The 25,386-nt window shown below is 34.9% G+C and overlaps 1 protein-coding gene across 3 annotated transcripts in view; it reads right to left on the bottom strand.

The window, feature by feature from the left end:
* Positions 1–25,386, bottom strand: part of LOC150108163 (uncharacterized) — a 461,861-nt gene that overhangs the window by 218,025 nt on the left and 218,450 nt on the right. For all 3 annotated transcript variants that reach the window (XM_090390618.1, XM_090390617.1, XM_090390619.1), the window contains exons 8-10: positions 21,711–21,884; positions 17,400–17,640; positions 2,499–2,596 (exon numbers count right to left, since the gene is read on the bottom strand). In XM_090390618.1, the coding sequence (XP_090246744.1) occupies positions 2,499–2,596; positions 17,400–17,640; positions 21,711–21,884 (513 nt within the window). The remainder of the gene's footprint in view (positions 1–2,498; positions 2,597–17,399; positions 17,641–21,710; positions 21,885–25,386) is intronic.

Below are 25,386 nucleotides of genomic sequence, written 5' to 3'. Positions count from 1 at the left end.
GTGAACTGAAACAGGGCTGAGATATCGGGAGGAAACTTGGCTTGGATGAGGTCCAAGGTATCTTTGAGTGAGACATTGGTGAATAAAGAGGATATATCAAAACTGACCATTATGTCAGAGTGTTGGAGTGCGAGGTTTTCTATACTGGCTTGAAAGTAGGCTGAGTGTCTTATGTGTGAAGGTGTGTCACCAGTATATAGTCTGAACACTTTTGCTAAATGTTTGGCTAATTTGTATGTGGGTGAATCAATGCCATCCACAATGGAACATAAGGGCGCATTTTGTTTATGGATTTTTAATAGTTCATATATCAGGGAGGGGGAGCCTAGAGTTATAAGCTTTTAGTTTGTTTGCGACTTCTACAGGCCAAGAGGTGACCTTTTTAAGGTGCCTACGGAGTGTTTTGAGTTATGTACAGGTGGGATTATATCATATAATATTATATCAAAGCTATCAACTACGCCAGTTGATAGCTTTTAACAAAATGGGCACTCAGTTGAACAACCTCTTCTGCATCTATAACCCTCATGCCATCTGGCATGAGGGTTATAGATGCAGAAGAGGTTTAGAGGAGTTATTCTTTCATATTCATTCTTTCTTTTACATGCAACATATTGATAGAATTCTTGTAGGTTGTCTTTAGCACACAGAGCCAGTTTCTTTTCATACTCAGACTTTGCTTTCCTTACAAGAGTTGAGACTATTCTAGCATGCTGCTTAAAATTTTTATAACAGACATTATCCTGATACACACAGTATTCTTTCCACATCATCCTTTTCTTACAAATCTCTTGCTTAATAAGATTACACATCCATTTGACTCCTACCCTATTTATTCTTCGAACTCTCTGGACACACTCTGATATCGCATCATTTAAGTATTGTTTAAATGCTTCCCATGCACTGTCAATATTCTTCCCATCCAGCAACTAATCCCATTCCACTGAACTCAGTATAATCCTCAGTTGGTCATAATTTCCTGCTTTCAAGTTCAGCATGTAACCTTTCCTGACTGGAACATTCATAAACTTAGTAATTTCCTAAGTGAGTACCACATGATCGCTGTCACCAAATAGAGGCAGAATAGTTATGTCTTTAACTGAAACGCCCTCTGACACTATAATGAAATCTAATACTCTTTGACCTTGAGTTCCTTCTGTCACATGCTTAATAAAGTTGTCCCACAACAGCTATAAATGAATTTTAATTCTGCTCATAATATTCTACTGCTACCCAATCAATATTTGGAATAATTAAAGTCTCCCATTATGATTACTCTTTTCACACCCACATTTTCTATTTGGTGATGCATTTCTTCATCACTGGCAACCAATCCATCAGGTCTATAACAATGCCCCACTATGTAATTGATCTTGTTAGATTCCACCTCACACTAGATAGCTTCAAACTCCCTGCCACGTGAAATACTGTTAGTAGTAGCAGTAGTACTACAATCATAGGTGTTAACTCTAACTGGATTCAAGTCATCCAATATCATTAGCATTATGCCCCCTCTATCCTTCGTAAAAATAGTGTACCCTTTAAACTTGATACCAGTTAGTATGTCTGATGCTGATAGCCAGGTCTCACTAATGCCTACAATCTGAGGTCCCAATATATTGACTAAGGCAACAAACTCTAGCCCTTTGCTTCTGATACTCCTAGCATTCGTGTACAGACATAATAATCTACCTGCACGTTCTTTTGTATGCTCTTGTCTGCAGTCTGCTTGACACTGTTGGACAACTTACAGATCTCTAGTGCCTTATACATGTAGACATCCTTGCACACATTTGAGGGGAGGGGGGGTCCAAACTGGACCAACACAAAGTCGAAATCGTTGTCAACCTTTCCATGAAATTTTCATCATAATAATAATAACTGCTATTTAGAAACATGCAAATTCCCAATATAAAAATATTAAAAAAAACACCTTCAGTTGAAGAAAAGATGTCACACTGGTTCATAATGTTACTGCATGCAGCATAGCCTTGATACTGCTAGAACTGAGAAAGACAGAGAGAAACTCATGATTTTAATTATTGTCTTTGAGTTTTTTTTAAATATTTTTATAGATAATGTAAGATGAGTAAATTAATATATCACTAGGCATTCACATATATACATATTCTGCAGAAATGAGCAGATTTATGTAATGCAATTTTCAAAAGCAAATCACTCTCTCTCTCTTTATATATATATATAAAATGACTTGTTTTCTATATCATGATTTGTGTTCTATATCAAGATTCACTTAGCAGTACTTTTACAAATAACACTTACTGGAAACACTTAAACTGGAATACCACACACACATATATATATATTTGAAAATTTGTAAAAATGTGACTGCATGATGTCAGAGAGTCATGATATACTGTTAGTGCGTTCCTGCCCAACACCCAACTTGTATAAGACATAGCTCTAGCAGGAACATGTTAAACATTGTTGCTTAATTTATACATAGTTACATAAACAGATGTTTAAAAAAAACTCACCTAAAAAATGTGTGGTGTTCAACACATACTTTCCACAGTCTTTTGGCTGCTCTGTGATTAGCTAATTTGAACCCTATTGTACTTTCAAACTGTTCCAGCTATATAAAACAAAAAAATAAAAAAGCAAACAGTATGATCATAACATAATACCTATAATGTGTTACATGTTTTATGCGATGATTAATAACTAGCCTTTTTGTATATAGAACTGTTTGACAACACGATTCATTACTTTTGGAGGATATCATTCATCAACAACTGATTATCTCGGAAATAATAATTATGGTTTTTCTACATTTAATCCAGAGAATACGGTAGACAAAAAAGTAACCAAATGTGACTTTTTTTTTTTTTTTATTAATAAGGTTTATTAAAAAGGTCATTTCATGTTTCATATGAAAATAGCAAATGATCTTAAAAGTACATTAAAATACAGAATAGCTTTTAAGCAGATACAGTGATATCACAAAGTCAACGCTGCTTCATGTATTCATCTAAAAAAGATTTCCTTGTAACATAAGGCACCACCTTACGATGCCTCACTTTACAATGATCCACTAATATAATGGTTTTAAATTAAGACCAATGGCCATTTATATTTCACTAAATTCAATCATACAACAGTTTTAGAGACAAGACACTGCTGTGAAATGCCTGATCTGTAGTTTTTGTGGACTCGCTATTGTCTAGGTGAATTAATGCTGTTTATAAAGGCAAATAAAAATAAAAATTGCTTCCGGTGGAAAAAAAGACTTGAAAACCTATTAAGTTAAATACTAACATAACATTAAAATGATTAAATTTAGTGACAATGGTGTATCAACACTGAGACAGATCATTGGCTAAGCGTACCTCATGCTACTGTTATTACAGTTGTTAAAAACAAAGTTCTAGTGATGTGAAAAGTGTTACCCCACTTAATACTACAGTTATCCATAAATGTGATAATGGTATTGCTGAAATGGAAAAAACTCCATTTCTGCAAAACTTTTTGTGAAAATTATTTGAAATTTTCATTTGTTTATAAATGTGCATCAAAGTGTTTTTAAATAGGTATAGTGTGGCTTTTTATTGTATAACTGTGCTTCATTTTTTCATGCTGAATACAGGTGTCCTTCAGTAGTGTTTATAGTTGGAATTTTGTTTGTGTTTTGCTGCGTATTCATTCCTATTGTTTTCTGAAAATGGCATCCATAAAGAAATGCACATGCGCAACACAGAAAGCTTCAGCATGAAAATCAAGTTCTGCACTGTTTTTTTCCCATGGATGCAATGTGAGAATTGCTTCTTTATGCACTGAAAAATGTAATTTGTGGACTGTTAGAGTGAACAAAAAGAAAGAAAGCATTAATATATGTGAAAAGCATATTGATAGGTTAGAGCATTTAGAAATGGGTGCTAGTGTCAGGAGAGTCATAATAGAAGAGTTTAGGCAAAAGTTGGTGAAAATGAAAAGGGAAATTAAGCATGTGGAGGACGACATTAAACACCTAAAGAAGAGATTGGCAAATGTGAATGAGAAGGAGGAAGTTAATATTAATATAAAGAAAGTGATGTAGGCTAATCATATATTATTGTAGGGACTCAATCATTAGCGATGTGATGACTAATAAAGTACACAAAACATGCTTTCCTTGTGGAACACAGAAACAAATAACTAACGCTTATTTGTTTCAGAGAAGGAAAGAATAGGCATCAGTATTAGTGATAGTAGTGGGCGCTAATGGCTTTGTATAAAATAGCTTGGAATCTTTAACATTTATTATACCCAAGGTAAAATACTTTCTAAATAGAGTACACTATTTGAGTAAAGACAGTCAAAATGAAATATTGGAAACTTTAAGTAATGCAATCAGGGATACAATTTTATTATCAATTCCAAAATCTAAATATTATTCCATAATTTTAGACTGCACACCTGATGTAAGTAAAACAGAACAAAAGACCATTATTATTCGCTTTGTTTCCTGTGAATGGAATTGTCAATATCAGGGAAAACGTTTTAGGTTTTGCAGATATATCAGATCTCACAGGATGTGGTTTATGTGCAACAATAATGGAACAACTGGAAAAATGGAGCATTTCCATGGAAGACATGCAAGGTCAAGGGTATGACAATGGGGCAAATATGAAAGGGAAAAAATATGGGCTCCAAAATTTGCTTTTGAACAAAAAATCCTCGAGCTTTTTACGTGTCATGTGCTGCTCATACTCTAAATTTAATCATTAACGATGCAGCCAAAGTGAATGCAGATACAATTAGTTTCTTTGCAATTATTCAAGAAATATACAATTTCTTTTCATTCTCTTACAAACGTTGGGCAATCCTTTTAAAGTTTGTAAAAAAAATTAAAATTGAAACAGCTATCAGACACGCGATGGGAAAGTAAAATTAATGCAATCCGCCCTCTACGATATCAGTTAAGAGAAATTTACGATGCACTTTTTGAAATTTTAAATAATGAAAATTTTAATAAACAAACTCAGCATGAAGCACAAACATTATGTGTTAAAATAAAGGACTACAAATTTATTTGCTCTCTTATAACTGAGCATGATTTACTTAACAGAATAAACCCTGTGAGTAAAATGCTTCAAGACAAAAATATGAACATTACACTTGCTTTAGAATCTATCAAAAACTTAAAATATTCTTACAAGAGTATCGATCAGATACAAATTTTAAAGAAGTTCTAAAGCGGCAAAAGAACTGAGTGAAGAGGTGGACAGAGAACAAGAATTTAAAACTGGTACGGAAGTCCGCCGACGAAAGAAGACATGACAATTTGACTTCGAGCATCATGACGAAACGCCACAATCGCCAGAAGATAAATTTAGAGTGAATGTGTTTTATACACTTCTAGACGTTGAAATGTGTTCGTTAATAGAAAGTTTTGAACAACTAAAAACATATTATGATAATTTCAATTTATTGTATAGATTACTACAAATTAATAATGAAGATTTACGAAAAAATTGTGACGATTTAGAGATTCTCTTGAAGGACGGCGATAATAAAGACGTAAATGCAATAGAACTATATGATGAGTTATGTGCTTTCTGGGATATTTTTCAGAAGGATAATTTAAATATTCAAAACCCTTTCGATATTCTTAATTTTATCATGTCCAATAATTTATCTTTCCCTAACTTTTCAATTGCTTTAAGAATACTATTAACCTTAACTGTTAGTGTAGCGAGCGGTGAATGTACCTTTTCCAAGTTGAAATTGATTAAAACCTACTTAAGAACAAGTAGGTCACAAAAAAAGCTTGTTAGTTTGACGTTAATAGCTATTGAAAATGATATACGTGCAGAATTAGACGTTAAGACCATTATTTCTAATTTTATGAATATGAAATCAAAAATCCTAAAATTTTAATTAAAAAAATTTCAAGTACATTTATGTAATTTAATTTATTTTCTGTTATTCTGTAAAGATGTTATTTTTTGAATACTTATATTAAATGTTCTAATTATTTCTGAATTCTTTTCTTATTTTCTCATCTATCTTGAGTTTCTTTTATTTTCCTAAAAGATGGTTCCACTTATAAAAATTATTAAAAAATTTTACAAGTTACTAAGAATTTAGTAACTTGTAAAATGCAAGAATTTTTTAAACTTTAGTTCAAATAAATTTTGACTTTAATTAAAATTCATTTTAATTTTGTTAGCAATTGAGGCCGGTGAGAAGGCTATAATCCCTGTATCATTATATTCACCAATTAAAGTAAAGTGGCTTTATCAAAATTTGCTTTAACTTTTGAGAATTTTTTGAATATAATCGAGTTTTTAACGATTATCCTGCCTAGTCAACACCCCCAGTTCGTTACATTTAACGAACCAACGTGTGGTTGTTCTGTCAAAATTTATTTAAGAAATTTCAAATAATTTAAATTTTTATTATCGTAAAAGAACCACACACGCCTGGATCGTTACAGGGGGCGCTTAGATAGACATTGCATATGGGCGGCAAAAACCCTAGTGCCGGCTCTGATTAATTACATTCTTACATAACTTCCAGGGATAGCCTCTAGTTCTTCTTTTCTCGCATTCTCCTCTTTTTATAATCCCCTCTGGATTCATCTGATAAAATCCCCTCACTAACTTAAATGTTTCTATCATATCACCTCTTTTCCTCCTATCCACCAAACTCTGCCATCCACATTTCTTCAACCTCTCTCTCCATAGCCAGCATTCCAGAGTCCTGTTATTATCTTAGTCACTCATCTCTGGACCCTCTCCAATGTTTCTACATCACATTGAAAACCAGGTGACCAGTTCTGAGCACAATAGTCCAAGTGTGGTCTGACTAGTGTTTTATACAGTGGCACAACCACCTCCTTATCCCTACATGTTAGAGTACTTTTTATCATTGCAGTACTACGATATGCAGTCTTTGCAACACTTGCATATGCCCTCTAAATTCAGTCTACTGTCAACATCACTCCCAAATCTCGAATCTCATCCATTTCTCGTACAGGGGCATCAATGTGTTCCACGGTCTTATTTTTCTGCACTCCAAAATGCAACATCTTGCACACTTATTAATATTAAAACTACAACCCCACTGCTTTGTCCATGTCAAAAATCTATTCAAATCTTCCCGAAGAGAATTAACATCAGTGTTACTTATAATTCTCCCCAACTTTGCATCATCAGCAAACAACTCAAGATCCCCAGTCAATTCACATGATATATCATTTGCAAAAAAGGTAAAGCAACAGGGTCCAAGAACAGAACTCTTGGTTATGTCAGATCCAATCTATCTAACCAATGTACTGTCTATTCCCATCCTCTGCAGTTTGTACACCAACTTATCATGTGGTAATCTATCAGATGCTTTTGCAATGTGACAGAATATCACTGTATACGACTCTTCCTTATCTAACATACTTGTCACCTTATCATAAAGTGCAAGTAAATTACTAATACAAGACCCACCCTTTTGTAAATCCATGCTGACCATCATAAAGAGTACTATTTCCATTAACTCAATCTTATATTCTATTCCTAACCAATCTCTCCAACATCTTGACTACAACAGCAGTTATACAGACTGGTCTATAACTGGAAGCTTCTTCTTCTCCTGTAACCATTCTTGTACAGTGGTACTATTTTGCCTTCTTTCCACTTCTTAGGAACGTTACCCACTGCAAGACTTTCATTAAATAACCATATCAAAGGCATAGTTAACTATTGTGCATATTCTTTAAGAATACGTGGTGATATGGCATCCATTCCCACAGCTTTATTAATATCTAACCCAATCAACATCTGATTCACCGCTGATTCTTTCCCTTCCAATCCTCCTAATACTCATCTCTCTTCTACATGTTGCACGGCATCATTTACATCAGTATGGTTTATGCATATATGCTGATAAAATGCTCACTCAGTAATTCCATTATATCTTTTGCAACTCTTATTCTGCTGCCATGACTATCCACCAGTGTCAACCTGCCATAATTATTTTTTCTCTTGCTTGCCATATAGCTGAAAAATTCCCTGAGTTAACGTTGGTCTGACCAGCCAATCTCTTCTCATACTGCATATTTTCTTTCTTTACCATGCTCCTCACTTTCCTAGTCTGCAGTTTATACTCTTTGTGGATATGATTGCCACCAGCTGTCTTGCATACCGAGAGTTAGGTTACTCACCTAACTCTCGGTATGCACTCATACATTGCATATTCACATACTGCCTTGTGAATTTCAATGCATTCTCAACATTATTCAGTACATTGATTCTAATTGACTATAGAGTTTCCCATAATTACCCACTTTATAATTCCATATGTATCCTTTTTTTTGCAATAAAAAAATTTTTTTTTGTTTCATGGCTTCCCAAACAAGTACCTCATGATCACTCTCATCAACTTGCAGTAGTGTTAATACCTCATTAACAACTGCATCTTGTGGAGTTATTCGCTAACCAAACGCTAACCCCTCTAGTTGCTTCAGTCACATGCTGTTTAAGATATTTATCTTTCAGAATTTCAACAAATTCACTCTCCTTCTTCCATTTTATATTCCTGTAATTAAAATCTCCAATCAGGATCACCTTCTTTTTACGTGCCCGACCAATTTGCCTAAACTTTTCACAATCAATATTCTCTACATTCCCTGGCATATTAACGGCATCCTATCAGATATACTAGTCTATTAATTTCACACCACACATATTCAAAATCTGCAACTGTACTATCAGCAATCACATTTTCTACACAATTATTCTGCAAAATTAAAAGTACTTCTCCTTCTTCCTCTTTTACCTTCCTATCCTTTCAGAAAATTGTATATCCTTCCATTTCTATTCCCAACATCACGTAATCCTCACACAACCACATTTCACTTATACAGGGTGTCCCAAAATTCACGCAAGAAGTAATTTTGATAGAAAACACAGGTTTTTAATTAAAAATTGTAATTTCTTATTGATTCATAAAGTATACAGTATAGGGTTATGCATGGAATAGCATATCGGGTAAATGACCTCCACGGCTTTGCGAGCACATACGCACTCTTTTGTCAAATTTTTCCATGACCGTTTTGCATAAATGTGGCTGAATTTCATTGATGCAGCGCTCAATTTCCTCCTTCAAGGCATGGGTGGTCGTGGGCTTGTTGGCATAAACTTAGACTCCAAAAAACTCCAAAGAAAAAAGTCCAATGGCGTTAAGTCACATGATCTGGGCGGCCAATTCTTATCACCAAAAGGGGAAATTACACGACCAGGAAATGACTCATGCAATAATTGAATTGTTTCTCGGGCTGTATGGCATGTGGCACCGTCTTGTTGAAACCACGTCGTCCACATCCATATCTTGCAATTTAGGCACAAAAAACTGGATTATCATGTCGTGATAGTGAGCACCATTAACTGTTATTGCCTTACCAGTCGCATTTTCGAAGAAGAATGGACCGATGATGCCTCCAGCCCAAAACCCGCACCAAACAGTGACACGCTGTGGATGCATTTGTTTCTCAACAATCATTCGTGGATTTTCTGAACCCCAAATGTGACAATTTTGTCGCAATGTCCTCGTGGTTAGCCTAGTGGCTGTGCGCTTTGCAACCATATGCCTGGGGAAGGAGTGTCCTAGGTTCGATTCCCGTCGGTGACGTGAGGAGCTGAAGGATCTTCCTCAGCCATAGCCAAGTTAGCCGGTCTTGGGTGTGGGCAGCAGGGTTTTTTCTGCCAGTTTATCTGGGGTTTTTCATCCCGCAAGCAGGCAAACCGGCCCCGTGATCACACAGGTTACAGTCATAAATACTTACGGCAAGGAAGGCAACGGGAAACCACCTTGCTCATAATCATCTCTCCCTAGAATGGTAGCATATAGCTACCCTCCCCCGGCCGTATGGCAGATGGGAACCAGAAGAATAATTTATCAGATGATCCATGAAAAGCAAAATTTTGGCTACCAAGGAATTTTATAATTTCAATCAAGCGTTCTAAAACACTCATCCAATGTTTCTTTTCCATTGAGTCTCTCAATCAATAGTAGTTTTGTTTTTTAAATTTTTATCAACTTCCTTCCATTTTAAGAAATTTTTCATGTGAGTTAAACTAGTCTCATGTATATGCAAAGTTGTACTTACATTTCTCCAATCGTTATAACCTTCAACAAGACTACTTGATTCGGTAGGTGCGAAAAGGTTTGCAACAAAAGCAAAAAACAGAATTTGAAGTTTCAGAATAAATGAGCCATGTTCTTGGCAAGAGGTCACCGTTTTCCATTTTTCTATTATAATACGTGTTGCCAAATTTACGACTATATGTATCTCTGAGATATATTATATTTTTCTTTTGAACAGGCCCCATTTCAATTAAAACAACTCATAATTTTTCATCAATATTTCCCCATTCACCTGGATCTTCTAAATTTATAGAGACTAGCAATGTGTTAGTTTTGTGGTCAACTACAACTAAGTCTTCTCCTGTTTTTCACTTAAATCATGCGTCTTGTTATCTTGTTCAATAGTTGCAATAGTACTTTCATGCAAACTGGATGATGTGCACAGTTCTTCAACTCTGATTTCTGATGTATCGAGTTGGTTACAATCTGCATCAGAATATTTTAATATTTTAACAAATTTATTAAGAGCCCCAGTTTGTTTCTTAACATCTGCTTCTTTCGCAGCATGACGCTTACGATTTTGTGCACTTGAATAACACACCGAATAAAAATTTTTATTCGGTGTATCCGACCTTATTTATTTTAATATTGATCATTCTAAGAATTTTTTGTTTTCATGATAAAAATTTTGTTTCTTAAAAATGAACTTATGAACGGTGCACCGGCAGCGGTGCACCCTTCGTAGCAGCGCCTGCATGCCCGCTTCCGCTGGCCCTGAATGTAATGAAGTAGTGTGAGGAGTAGATTTTTTACATTGAGAATTGTGAGTGAATAGAACATATTACTGGAAGATTTTATTAACACAGGGAGTGTTAAGGATTTTAAGATTCATTATGTTAGAAATGTTGACAATTAAATGAACCTCCCATGATCAGTCTGCCGACTCCATTGAGAATGTAATAATAATAGTTTACTTCAGTTACACACAATACTATATATAATGACTACTTAAAAATGCTATTAAGCCATTATATGCATTGACAAGTGAAAATAAAATGATATGATTTGCTATACAATGGTAGTCTGAAACCTAATGTGGCATATAACTAGAGGTGGTATACCTATATCTGTTTTTTAAACTATTTAACTGTTTAACTGCAAAAACTTACAGAAATACAAGAATCCAATTTTTACTTAATGTACACAAAATATGTCATGAATAGGAAATTTCCATATAAGAAATAAGATATTTCAAAAATTCTAATATTCAGTGAACTATAAAGCATTTTCAAAAGCATTATGTACATTAGTTTTCCATGATATCATTATGTCTGAGGTCTTCCTTTAGTTAACAGCTCAAATCCAGGATAAATCATTTTCAATTAATAAACAAAAGCAACAGAACAGCAAGTGGAACAGTAACATTAGCAGCTAATGATATTGGCCAGCTGGAGAAAATGCAGAAGACAATAGAATAACATTTAGTAAACTCGAAACTGATGTAAAAACTAGGATTACAAATCAACCAGGATAATACTGAATATTTTGAAATAAATAAAAACAATAGCCCAAAAGTTTTTATAAGCATCTTTGGACAAGCAAGAGAAAAACACAACAGGCAAATGTAGAAGAAAACAAGAATTATTTCTACTATCAGTAATTAATTTTTCTTTCTATTAGGACATTAAAACAATAATATTTATTCTGTGATACTTCACTACAGAATACGAAAAGAAATATATAAACACACAGCCTCATAGCTCAGTACCTGTCAGTCAGTACTGATGATACCCTTTGGATAGAAAGCCCAGAGTTCAAATTTCATCTAGGACACAAAGAACCTTTATAAGGGTTTTTCAATGGAAGATGAGTTAGCTGTTTTATATGAAAGCGGAATGATTTTCTCATCCCACAAGACAGGCAAACTGACAAGAAAATACACACATAACTACATATTATAAAGATAGAATTAACCCTCCCATAAGAGCATTAATTAGGTTTCAATATTAGGTTATTGTTATTTAGCAATAACAGACCAATTAGCCTAACACATAAGATAAAAATATATAAACAAAACATTCTTGAAATTGAACAAATGTTTACTAGAAGACTTTATGTAACAATATTGACCAAGTATTTTGCTTTGTATGTCGACTCTTTTCAAAGGAATGAAACACTGTGAACTTTCAAGTATTACTGTGATAGCTTCAGACACCTTAATGCTATAGTTAAGGAAAGAAAATGCAACTTGAACCAGATGTAATGGCATTTTAAAAAATGTCATGTATCCTAACATGTAAAAGGATACATGCAATTAACAAGAAATTAACCACTTTTTTTTTTATATTTTAGCTCATATACTTAAAAAATTTTCACATGCTTATAGTTAGAAATGATAGCTAAAATTCTGGAAGGAAATTACCAGGACATAGTGTATAATTGGCAAGGAGATTAGACATTTTTTGTATGGGTGATGTCCAAGAGCCTACTACTCTAATTGCATGTCGCTGCTCTTAACTTATCACAAAAATGAATCATAAAAACTAATGATCATAACAACATCGCTGAAATTTAAAATAAAAAAAAAACCTTCTTCAAAATTAAGTACAACAAAAATTATAAAACAAATAAAAAATTCCAAATAAAAATAAAAAAACACCAGAGGCCAAAAATCACTTTCACATCCACTTCACATGATAAATGCTAATAAATTATGTACATTATTGACTTACAGACCTGAACTTTTATTATGAATGAACACCTACAACTGCAATTCCAACAACCATCTTAACTGTCCAAATTATCTCATCTCATCTTCCTTTTTACCCTCTTTTACCTTGCGGTGTTGAGGGTTTATTAATCAACGGACCTCAATCCATTCACAGGATAAGGTAGTCAGCCCTACGTCCTGCAGTGTTGAGTTCTCAAGGCCGGTTTGCCTGCTTTGTGGGATGAAAAATCCCAGGATAAACTGGGGAAAAAACCCAGTCCACACCCAAGACCGGCTAGCTTGGCTATGGCTGAGGAAGATCCTTCAGCTCCTCATGTCACCGATGGGAATCGAACCTAGGACACTTCTTCCCCCTGGCATATGGTTGCGAAGCGCACAACCACTAGGCTAACCATGCAGTTAGTCTAGTCTGTCCAAATTATATTACATAATTCCTTCTGCCACAAACTGTGCCTCTGCAAGAATCTGATATTTTTGACAAAGAATACAAAATTCAGAGCCATCTTCTTTTGACCTTGGCTACAGCTTTTCTTCTCTTATACAACAACGTTTATCTTCTGTATTTACCACTCTCCCGATTCTGAAACTTACTCTAACTCTTCAACTTCTTATTTCTGACACGTGATTTTTATTCAAACGGTGAAGTCATCTAAAGTAAGTAACTTCAGTGCTCCCAACTCCATCCTGCTTAACTTTTACAATTACAGTGAACAATCACCTCAGTTCTCTCCTAAATAATGGAGAAAGTCATCAATAGTCAACACTCCTCCACTACTTAGAAACCGATTAATTAATCAGCAACCACCAGTATAGATTTTGTCATTCAAGATCCACATCTGACCTCGTAGCTTATATCATCACCCACCACTGGACGTCCTATGGAAAGGTTCAGAGAAACTTGCGCTGTCGCCATTGACATTTCCAAAGCCTTCAACTGTGTGCCGCATCGTGGCCTACTCAACAAATTGCCATCCTTTGGTCTCCCTGCCACCCTCTGTAATCGGTTAGTCAGCTTTCTCTCTGGTCATTCTCTGCAAGTCATGGTAGATGGCTCCCTAGCTTCAAGGGATCCATCTACCATGACTTCATCAGCAGTGCCGGAGTGTCTCAAGGGCCTGTCTATCACCGACTCTCTTTCTTGTACTCTACTCTCTTCAAATCTTCTAGGAAAGGGGGAAGGGGGTGATTGTGGTTATGGTTGTTTGGAATTACATCTAAAGCAACTAAGGTTATGACACCAGTGTATTATGTCTGTAAACTGTAAGTATTCTATTTTGGATTTTGTTTTGTAGGATGAAAACCTGAGTTTCTAGGAGGAAAAAACCTGCTACCTCCATAAGAGAGAGCAGCTAACTAACTTTCAGATGAATAGAAACCAACCCTTATAAATGTTCTTTGCATCCATGACAGAATTCAAACCTAGGTTTTTCCAGCCAAAGGACATCGTAAATACCAACCGAACTAAGGTCCATTATGTAGCTTTAAGATACAATGAGTAGAAGGTTTACACCAAATATAAATGTGAAACTTACAAGGTATTATTCAGATTCCCAAAAACAATATCATCAATCAAATATTTATTCAAATGATGATACAGCAGAAAGAAGCTATATACTAAATTTGTTTGTCCCACTTCTTACCACTTAGGAAAATTCTGGGTCAAACAGGGTATAAACTTTCTAAAATACAATGTATGTGTGTGTGTGTGCGCACGCATGCATGCACTTTAATAACAAATACCTTTTTCAAATTTGGGATCCCACGATGAGTCTCCGGACTCCATAAAGATGCCATAAAATAATATTTTATTTTATTATTATTGTTTTTTTATTAATCTTTGTACTGGTTATGGGCTGTACTACTAAACTTACATCACATCCAGACATCTCATCCAAACTTGATATAGGCCTAAGCCTTTACAAGGGTTTTACCCTATGCCTATTCTAGTTATCATTGTAGTCATTCTCTGGTGGCAACGCCATGTCACCAGTGTAGAGCCCTCAAGGAAAGTACTTTTATATCCTTCTGCATGAGCCCAAGCTGTTTTAAGTCCTTATAGCTATCTGCGCTCCATACACCATGTAAAGAGATGGTGGTGTTGGTAAACCTCAGAATTGTCCCATGCTCCTCCCGTATCTTACTAACCAAATCTTGGTTATTCTTATAATAGCTTACCTTAATTGTGGCTATAGGCTAGTGGGCATCCTGTTCCCACCACATGTGCAGCAACTACCCAAACATCACCATCTCTTTTAATCACTAAGTCTCGCTTACGCAAACCTGCGGGTCCTATAACATGGTTCCATCGCAGTCTCCCAACCTTTGTTCTTAAAGTGGTTGTTCAGAATGGAGACCACGCAGTCATGCCTCCACATGCGGACCCCATGGGTGCGAAAGCAACACTGGGCTATATGAGACAATGTCTCACTGTAGTGGCAGCCAGCCCTACAGTTTGAGTCGTCACTACCCCATCGAGCTGTGCTGGCTGGAGTGGGCAGGGCATTCATCCTGATAAGGTCAATATACTCGAACCCAGGGAGGAGTCTGGTGCCATCCCTTAGCCAATCATGCTGGGGAGGTACCAGATATGATTCTTTCTTTTAAAGGAGCACCATCTACAGAATAGTGCAGCAGAGATGCCCATCTCTTGTGTTCTAAAGGTGCTGACTCAATTAAGGTACCTTGATAATGGGACCAGCCTTTAGCTCGCCTCTCTGCAGATAGGGGAAGAAGATAGTTCTAACTTCGCGATTCTGGACAGCCGAAGGCATGGGATCAGCCATCTAAGTGATGGAATCCCGAGCCCACCTGCTTGCCCTCCCACGACGAGTCTCTGGACTCCATGGAGATGCTGTAAAATAATAATAAATCATACTGGGCAACAAAAGCCAGTTATCTAACCACTCAATCACCTGTTTCGAAATAATCAAATGGATAAATAAGTGGCAAGATGACTGACTGAGCTGAACAAATAATCGAGTGCTTAAAATAATTTTTTTTTCTTTTTCATTTGATTATGACCATCACTACTTCGTTTATTCAACCTCGTTTATTTTTTCTCAACTTGCAAATGGGTGGCTCAGTAGATAGTATTTTCATTTCATTATTACTCACTATCACAAACCACAAGCAAAGTCCTAGTCAGAGCCTAATAATATCGATGTTATGATCAAAGAAATTCTTAGTAATAAACCTTCCATTATATACAACAAGTTATTCCTTTACTTGACTTTCTGCTATAATCAATGAGTGTACCTGCAGTCCTTGAAAATAAATGGGATGATTATTATTCCTTATCAATTTCTGTTCAAGAACAGACGATGTTTCAAAAACTACTATGCACTGCAAATCTGGTGGATGGCAACTTTCCAAAATAGCATGCCATATATATTATATATTAAAAGTATTAATATCCTAAAGGTATAGGACAGTATTCTCAGTCATCATCTATATGGATCACATTATGAAATAAAGTGGCATTAAACCTGATATCAAAATCAGAGGTATCGAACTTAGCTCTTTGCTTTATGCAGATTATGCTGTACTCCTAAACAAATATAGTGCAAGTTTCCAGGATTCTTTAACTAAACTGAATACCAGTTTTGTAACAAATAATATCAAATTTGAATACCAAAGAATACCAAATTTGTAACAAATTTGGTATGAAAATTAGTAATAAAAAAAATCAAAACTATGAAAACTGGAAAAGAACATAGAAAACTTTAACTGTATTCTCACTGGAGAACTTACAGAACAAGTAAAATATTTTATTTTTTAGTAATTTTAGTGAAAATGACAAATTAAATATGGAAATATAACAGAATAAGCAGATGGTATGGTGGTAAGCTAGGTGAATAAATTTATATTGAATAAAAGAGAAATCAGCCAAAATATTAAACAAGCAGTATACAAAACAGTGTTCAAACCACTTTTAGCTTGAGAGTTAGAGACCACAGATATGAGAGTTCTGAGAAAAATTAGGAGTGAACAGATGGTATCAATGACAAAATCATATTAAATATAAATATATTAGGAAGGAACTTGACATTGTTAGCATTCAGTCATGTGTGAGTACAGGTAATCTAAGATGGTATTTGTCACATCAACAGAATGGTAGAGAGGAAAGGTTGGAAAAATAAGCGTTTGATAAGATGGCAGGAAAAAGACTCAAAGGAAGACCAAAATCTAGGACTGATGCAGTCAGAAATGCCCTAGAAGAGGGAAATATAAGATATGACAATGCTGGAAAGTGATAGACTAATTTGGAGGAAAATGTAAACTTAATTACATTGTACTATCATAGGAGGTATGAAGATGGTGAGGTATAGGATATTAACAGGTATTCTTCCTAGAATTTTGCTGAACTAAACTAGAAGCTCTGTTGTTTACTCAACCCCTCCCCTTTTTTCCTGCATTCCTTATTTATATGTTTCCCATGTGTATTTTTTTTTTCATTATCACATTCAAAGTTGCTACTTGGTAAGCAAAGATTCATAATTTACTTCCGAAACTTTTTTTCTTTAAATATGGCATTGCTTAAGTTGTTAGCTACATTGCTATTAATAAGAAAGGAGAAAGAAACACTTACCTCTCCTGGCCGGATTTTTATATAAAAATTGTTTCGTTTATAAGAAATTTTAAGAATTTTGGGCCAAGCAAATCTGTTAATACGAAGACGATCTCTGTATACTAATAAGCCTGAAGCACAAACTCCTAGCATTATATCTACTCCTTCAGAATCTTTTGCCTGATGAAGATCTACTCCATACATAGCTAGTTTTTTAGCATTCTCCAAATAATGAAGTTCAGCCTCTGCAGGGGTCTGACCTCTAAGGAGAGGAGAAGGAGAGAATTAAAAAAAAAAAAAAAAATCTTTCACTTCAAGACTAAAAATTACATGCATTAAAATGCCTGTCAGTGTCAGTATAAACTGTAATAATTTTTCAAGGAGTCGATTATTTAATACTTGATAAAATAATCACATTTCATTAAGAAATAAATCTTATTATATTTAAAAGTTAAAACAGATCTTGAATACAGGGTATTTTCTGCCTTCATGTAAAAATAGTTATAACCAACATAATCATAACTGAGAATCAGACACATCATTTGAAAACTGAAAAGTGATACTGTTGTTATGGAAAGTGAGTTGACTATGTATATACAAATTTATATACATTATTTATTTATTTATTTTTATTGATTGGCTAGAATATTTTGATTTATTTATATCTATGATGATGCATTGACTTCAAAATTAGTATGTCACGAATTCCAAAGAATGAAGCATAAGCTATTGAAAAATAAAATTATCTTTTTTTTTTTTTTTTTTTAGAAAACAAAGAGAATAACTATTTATTTTCTATAGAATGACTTTTGTAAGAAAGATAGCAACAATTATACAAAAAGATAATACAGTATTCAGCTAAGAGCTCCATAGTTTCATTTTGACTATATGAGAGAATTAATTTAACTTTCTTTGCAATTACATTGGTGTCCAACACCTTCAATGAATACTATTTCTGAAGATTACAACTGCAAATTCAGATGAATCAAGCTTGTGGCAATTTGTATAATGACAATTTTGAGTAGAAAGTGAGTACACATTCAAATTGCACAGAAAGAGGTCACTCGGTAGCTCTCAACAGGATAAAAGGCAAAAGGCTGTGCTAAGTGAATTGTGTTTGAAGGAAGCTCTTTTCTTGGAGGAATAATGTTGCAAGCTTGGATGTCTGTAATGTCTCAAAGACATTATCTAGATGATTTCATGTGGGGAAAAATTATTTGAAAGCTTGAAGATGGCTGCAGAATTACTGATATTGCCAAAGAGTTTGGAGTCTACAGGTAGCATTTCAAAACTAATGGAATATATTCCAGGAATTTGCTAAGGGGTTACCTTAACTCTACCATGGAGCGTGAAGACAGATTTTTGATTATAACAGCAAAATGCAATTGATGCACCATTGCAGGTCAGCTTGCAAGTCGGCTCCATTCAAGCACAGGTATGTGGAATCTCAACAAACTGTAGCAAGATGTTGAAAGACTTTTCACTTGGTTATACTATAAATTAAATATGCCAAGAAATTATATTCTCGGTTTCATCTTATATCCAAGTGTAAGCAAACAAAGTTTGCACATGAAGTTACTTTATGACTGGGCTACTTGTCATAAAGTAACTTCATATACAAGTAACTATATATAGAGGTCGTTAGCCTCTATATATATATAGAGGCTAATGACTTCACATCAATTGCCTTAGTATCCCATAATGCAATACACATATCCTTGTGGACATGTATGATGCTATGCAATATGTGCATTGCCACTACTCAAACCGGTTTCGACCTTTATTGAGGTCTCATCAGTGAGAGCCAGACTTGGAAGCGATACCAAGGTTGTATGTAGAAATATCACTTCCGCATTACTTCAACCTTGGTATCAGTTCTTATAAAAATCTATATAGTAACTTTTCAACTGATGGTGGGTTTATTCTCCTGCCATCTATGAAACAGGATGAGTTATAAAGTGATTTATCTGTCATCAAGTTGATATTACAGATACTAGAAAGCTGGTTACTGTATACAAAATCATAGAAATCAAATTAAGAAATTATTTTTATTACTAAAGTTATTACTAAAACTATTTTTACACCTTATTACTAAAATACGCAGATCTGGATTAGAAATGTGATGAATAAGGTGTAACACCTTTTGGCTACTTGTATATGGCAATATGACTTTTGCATTACTTCAACCTTGGTATCACTTCTGGATCTGGCTTCCAGTGACAAGACCTCAATAAAGGTCGAAACCAGTCTGGCCTTTCCCACAATGCATAGCATTATACATGTTGCAAGGATATGTGCATTGCATTATGGGACTACTAAGGAAATTGATGTGAAGTCATTAGCCTCTACATACAACTAGCCCAGTCATTAAGTGACTTCATGTGCAAACTTTGTTTGCTTACATCTGGATAAAGGATGAAATTAAGGATATAATTTCTTGGCATCTTTAATTTATAGTATAACCAAGTGAAAAAACTTTTAACATCTATAATAAGTATCTTCTCAAGTATTCTTGCATAAATCTTACCTGGAACACCCGGTATGGAAATTTCTCTATAATTCTCACATTTGGTTTTATTTCCCTTGTTAGAGATGAACTACCAAACATACAGAAGTTGACCTTCAAACCATGCCTTTTGAATTATGTAATACAGACTATAAAACTTTTTTCTACCACACATATTATATGTACTTCTTGACTACATTCCACTTGAATATTTTTCACCACTGTTCTATCACTGCTTGTTTCATTTAACAGTCTTTAAAAGTAATTAATTCATGTGAAATCCTAAAAGGATTCCAAATAGAATTTTGTTGCATAAATTGGAATAGAAATAGGGATAGATATGAAACTGGTAAGTTTAATTAGAGGGTGGCTGATAGACAGATATCAAAGGGTGGTTTAGGAGAAGTTGAGTCATGGAGAAGGCAGGTGACTAGAGTACCGCATGTTAGTACTTGGTCCTCTATTGTTTAATTTGTACATTAATGATACAGAAAATGTTATGATGGGAACTATTCGGTTTTTTGCTGATTCTACAAAACTGGGAAAAGCAATAGTAAATGAGCATAATGTAGAGACCTGCAGGATAACTTAAATAGACTAGTGGTATGGGTAAAGGTAAATGGCTGCCAATTTAATGTGACCAAGTGTAAGGTGATGTGGATTAGCTGATGAAGCCAGGGACTTGGGGAGTGATTGTGGACAGGAAGTTGTAGTTTAGAAAGGATATTGCAAAGGTAACCAAACTGCACATCAGATTATGTGGTTGTTAAAGAACATTATAACAAGCAGGGACATAAAAGTTATTGTTCCCCTTTATAAGGCTTTAATGAGGTCACATCTGGACTACTATGTGCAGTCCTGGACACTTGGATTACATGAGAATAAAGAAGTGGTGGAGAGGATCCAAAAAGAGTGCCATGGATTGTGGCAGGTCTATGGAATGCTCTCTGAGAATACACTGAAGGTCTGTGGACTAGCTGATAGGTGAAAATGAGGGGATATGAGAAACATGCATAAGTTATTCAAGTGGTTTCAAAGGATTGACACTGAAGACTTCAGTACATGACAGGAAGGTAGAGACCAAGGAGTAACCTATGGAAATTGTGTAAGTGTGTGGTTAACAATGGTGTTAGGACTAGATTTTTTTGCCTAGAGAGTGGTGAATGAGTGGAATGGGTTGCCAGAGGTGGTTGTGAGTGCTTTGTCAGCAAATGAATTTTAGAAGAGGTAGGATAGATATTGTGTGAATAATAGCTAGTGTGTAAATAATGGATTTCCCACAATGAATCTTCTGACTCCATGAAGATATATAATAATAATAATTATTATTATTATTCCAAACATTCAGAATATCTTTATCTTCAGTTTTCATATCACCTTTATCACTTCTTTTTTTTTTATTCTTTTCTACATCTACACTTTCTCATGAGATAATTGACTTAAAACTATTACTATTAAAGCGTTTAAATCTGAACAGTTCAAATAAACTAAATTATGAACAAAGTAAAGCAGACTTCATAGCAAAACAAAGCTATGAAGTCTATCAAATGCATGTATTCTCTGGTTAGTATGCCTATTTTGCAGGAAGAAAAGCCCAAGTTTCCACACCACCTGCATGGGATTCAAACCTAGTCTTTCTGACCAAAGATCACCAAATGGGTGACAATGATTGTAGAAAATTAAGCATATAATGAGCTTAAAACATAAAATACAAATGTTATTTCCTTCTGAAATTTGAACAAAAAAAGTTATATATTTTATTTGAGAAATAGTAGAAATACTTATTAAATTTTTCTAGTTCAAGAATAAGAATTTCAGAAACATACTTATGTTGTTTATGCAGTTCCATCACTTTTTCTTCAAGCTCAGGTGTCTGGTTAGGAGCAAAGCGAAATTCTGATAAATAGTTGTTAGGATGTTCTTCAGGATCATAGTCTCCAAGTTCAGACTGAATCAGATAAGAACCAAGAAGTGCATGGGTAACAAAGGAACATGGCAATCTAGGGGTAAAAAAAAAAAAAAACTGAATCTACTACAACTACAATGAAAATTTTAAAATATAGATCAATATTTTTAAGGTTATGTACACAAGGTCTAACTTAAAATTACCAAATCCTTTTCTCATATATACATAAATAAATACATATACGTAGTAAAGTATTATTTTTTGGGTTTGTTAAAGGAAAATTGTGTTTTAGCAATCTGCTTACTTATTAAGGTGAAGAATACATTAAACAAGGGAAATGCATATACAGTAGTATATTTAGATTTTGCAAAAGCTTTCGATAGATTGCCACATGACAAACTAGTAGTTAAATTGGAACAGATAGGGTTGGATAGCAGATTAGTGCATTGGAGTGGAGATTGGCTGACTGACATGTATCAGCAGGTTGTGGGGGGTAATATCCCAGAAGAGGGGAAAAAAGTCACTGCTGGCATGCCCCAGGGATCTGTTTTGGGGCCACTGTTGTTTAATTTGTGTATGTAAATGACACTGGAAAGGGCTTAAATGATATACAGTTGTTTGCAGATGATGCAAAGTTAGGGAGAGTTATGAGAAGCAGAGCAGATGTTGTAGCATTGTAAGAGGACCTAAACAGACTGTCTGAATGTGCAACTGTGTAGGGATGTCAGTTTAATGTTGCAAAGTATAAAGTTTTAAAATTTGGGAAGCAAAGATGGGATGCAGAATACAGGATTGGTGGGGATATTTTAGAGGAAATGGAGGAGATGAAAGATCTGGGAGTGATGGTGATAGAGACTTGAAATTTGCTAAAATTGTGAGGACAACACAGTAGATTATGTGGAGAACACTGACGTGTAAGAATGTTTTAATTCCATTGTACAAGACTTTGATCAGGCTGCATATGGATTATGTGCATAGATTTGGTCGCTAGGCTTTCAAAAGATCCTCATCCTTTTGAATGAGATGGTGGAGAGGGTTCAGAGACGATTGACTAAATTAGTTTTTGGTCTCTGGAATGTGGAATATGAGGACAGATTGAGAAAATGCAAATTAGAGAGACCTCCTTTGTACCTTCTACCAGTGGATAGAAGGTAGAGAGGAGACATGATTGAGACGTATAAGTTAGTGAGGGGTGATTACCAGATTAACGTGGATGAGATTTTCATAGAACATCTGAAGATTGGGGGGGAGGGGAGGAGAGCCTATCCCTGGAATCTGTATAAAATGGGTGTGAGCAAGGGGATGAGGATAGATTTTTTGCATGGAAAATGGTGGGCAATTGGAATTCATCGCCTGAGAGTTTGGTGAATGCAGGGACAGTGAATGCATTTAAATTGAGTTTCTAGTACCTCAGGCCCTGCCTGAGGTACTAGAAAGCTCAGAGCACCTCCCTCATTGTTTTAAGGACCTAAATTGGCACTAATTTTTCAGGGACCCAGCTAGATTCTAGCTACCTGTGCATAAGTATGGCCCTGGGTGAAAGTATGGCCTGTATATAACCTTTGATGAAGGTAAGAGACGACTGTGAATTTGGTTGATGAGTTTGAAAGTTAGTGATGAGTTTGTACTTTTTCATAATCTTTGTCACACATTCAGAGATGCTCTTGATCTAATGTGTAGGAGTCCAGTACAGTTCTTCTCTTGGTCTGGGAGAGCTGTTAGTTTTTGTTGTTGTTTTTTTTTGGTAAAAGCTGTTTGTTTGGTAGTATCCTCCAGACTCAGCAATCCTTCAGAAGAACAAATTTTGTGTGCTCTAGACACAAGAATTTTATCATACTTTTAAGATGGACCAGTGAGCAGATGAATGAACGTAGTTCATGTAAAAGTTGGTTTCTGATAGACATAAGAAGACACATATTATTAATTTACTTAAACAAGATTTTCCTCTGGACATTATCAAACTTTTTGATATTGCTATCCACTTCTGTTATTTACATTTTAGACAAATTATGAACTCTACAACCATGTTATAAATAACTATTTTAATTTCCTGACGTTTTGATCTTCATATTAAGGTCATCATCTGGAGTATACACACATATATACAGAGACAAGCTGAATTACATTTCACAGTATGCTAAAGAGACAATGATTTGATCAAAGGTTATTCTACTGGCATGACCTCTAGTGAAAATAGAATATATATAAAAAATAATAATAAATAAATTAATTACTTAATTAAAACCTACATCAAAGATATTCTATTTAAGATATCAGAGAAACATTCTTTCATATAGTTTTCTCCATGTCATGTTAAATTAGGACATCATTGTCCTAATTTAACATGACAATTGTTATATGAGATTTAAGATTCTGGATTACTTATGGTCCTATTTATAGTTAACTCTTAGGGAGAAAGGTTAAGTGGTGCTAGATCTGAAATAGGCGCCTTCAAATTTTACATGACATCACCATTCCAGAATCTAACAATTAACAAAAAAAATATACTTATCTTTTAGCACAGTGTAACAATATTTTTTTTGTTTGTAACAACATCTTGTATGATAAACTGTGAATTTTAAATTAATGTATCTAAATGTCTAGCATGAATGTAAGTCAGAAAAAGGGGCAAAATAAGAGAGAAATTATTAGTGAAATATTGTAAATGAAAGAATGTGTATTATTCAGCAACATAGGGCAAAGATCGCATTAATACTGTAAAAGCAGCGTAAGCACCCGTGGGCATCTAAGAAGGCATCATGATGCATACGTTCACGGAAACAAGAAGTCCCGCATGTTGATCGGTGAAGTCACCCAGCCAGAGACCGATGGGTGAGACGATAAGAGAAATTCAAACTCGGAAAGGTGGCGCTCAAGGAGAGCGAATAAAACCCGCGACACGGAAGCAAATGACCCCCGTTTTTTCTTGTTCCTGCATTTCTCTTCATGTGTACTCCAAGAGTTCTTCGCAGTTCAGCTCTCATTTTTGAGGGCTGACTTACGATAGGATCTGGCATGACACCACAGGAGATTTTCGGCAAGATCAACCGCAAGCCGCGATGAGAAGATCATCGACGTAAAACCTTAGCAGAGAGATAGTGCCTGACTCAGGCAAGCACGTGTAATCCACGTGGCGATAAGATCGAGACGACCAGAATCGAAACAAAGAAGGAAGGACGGAAAAAAAACGATAAAGAATAAGATAAGTACTCTCACTTGTTCTAGCCCCTTTTGAGAATTGACTAACAGTGTTAAGAGAATGTTAAGAGAAACCTAGAATTTGTGATGAAAGAAAGAGTGAAGAATTAAGATCTATGTAAATGACTATGTTTTTGAAGTGAACTTTAAGGACTTTTAGTTAGATAGAGATTCTGTCGTTATTAATCCGAGAGAGATTTATAAAATGTGCTAAAATGCTTTAATGTCCAAATGAGCTGTAATTATGAATGTATTATGTGTTGAGTTAATGAATTTGCTAATATTTTGAAGTCAATGCATAATTGTTTTTAAGAGTGAGAGTGAATGAATGGTAGAAGTTTAACATTAGATTTGATATCCATTTTAACTTGTATGGCACTGTTTATTGAGTTTAATAA

Source organism: Typopeltis vanoorti, chromosome 3, assembly GCF_054136105.1.
Source record: "Typopeltis vanoorti isolate ZY-2024b chromosome 3, IOZ_Tvanoo_1.0, whole genome shotgun sequence".
NCBI classification, from domain to species: domain Eukaryota; kingdom Metazoa; phylum Arthropoda; class Arachnida; order Uropygi; family Thelyphonidae; genus Typopeltis; species Typopeltis vanoorti.
The sequence above is the reverse complement of the archived record's forward strand: the minus strand, read 5'-3'. Positions and strand labels throughout refer to the sequence as shown.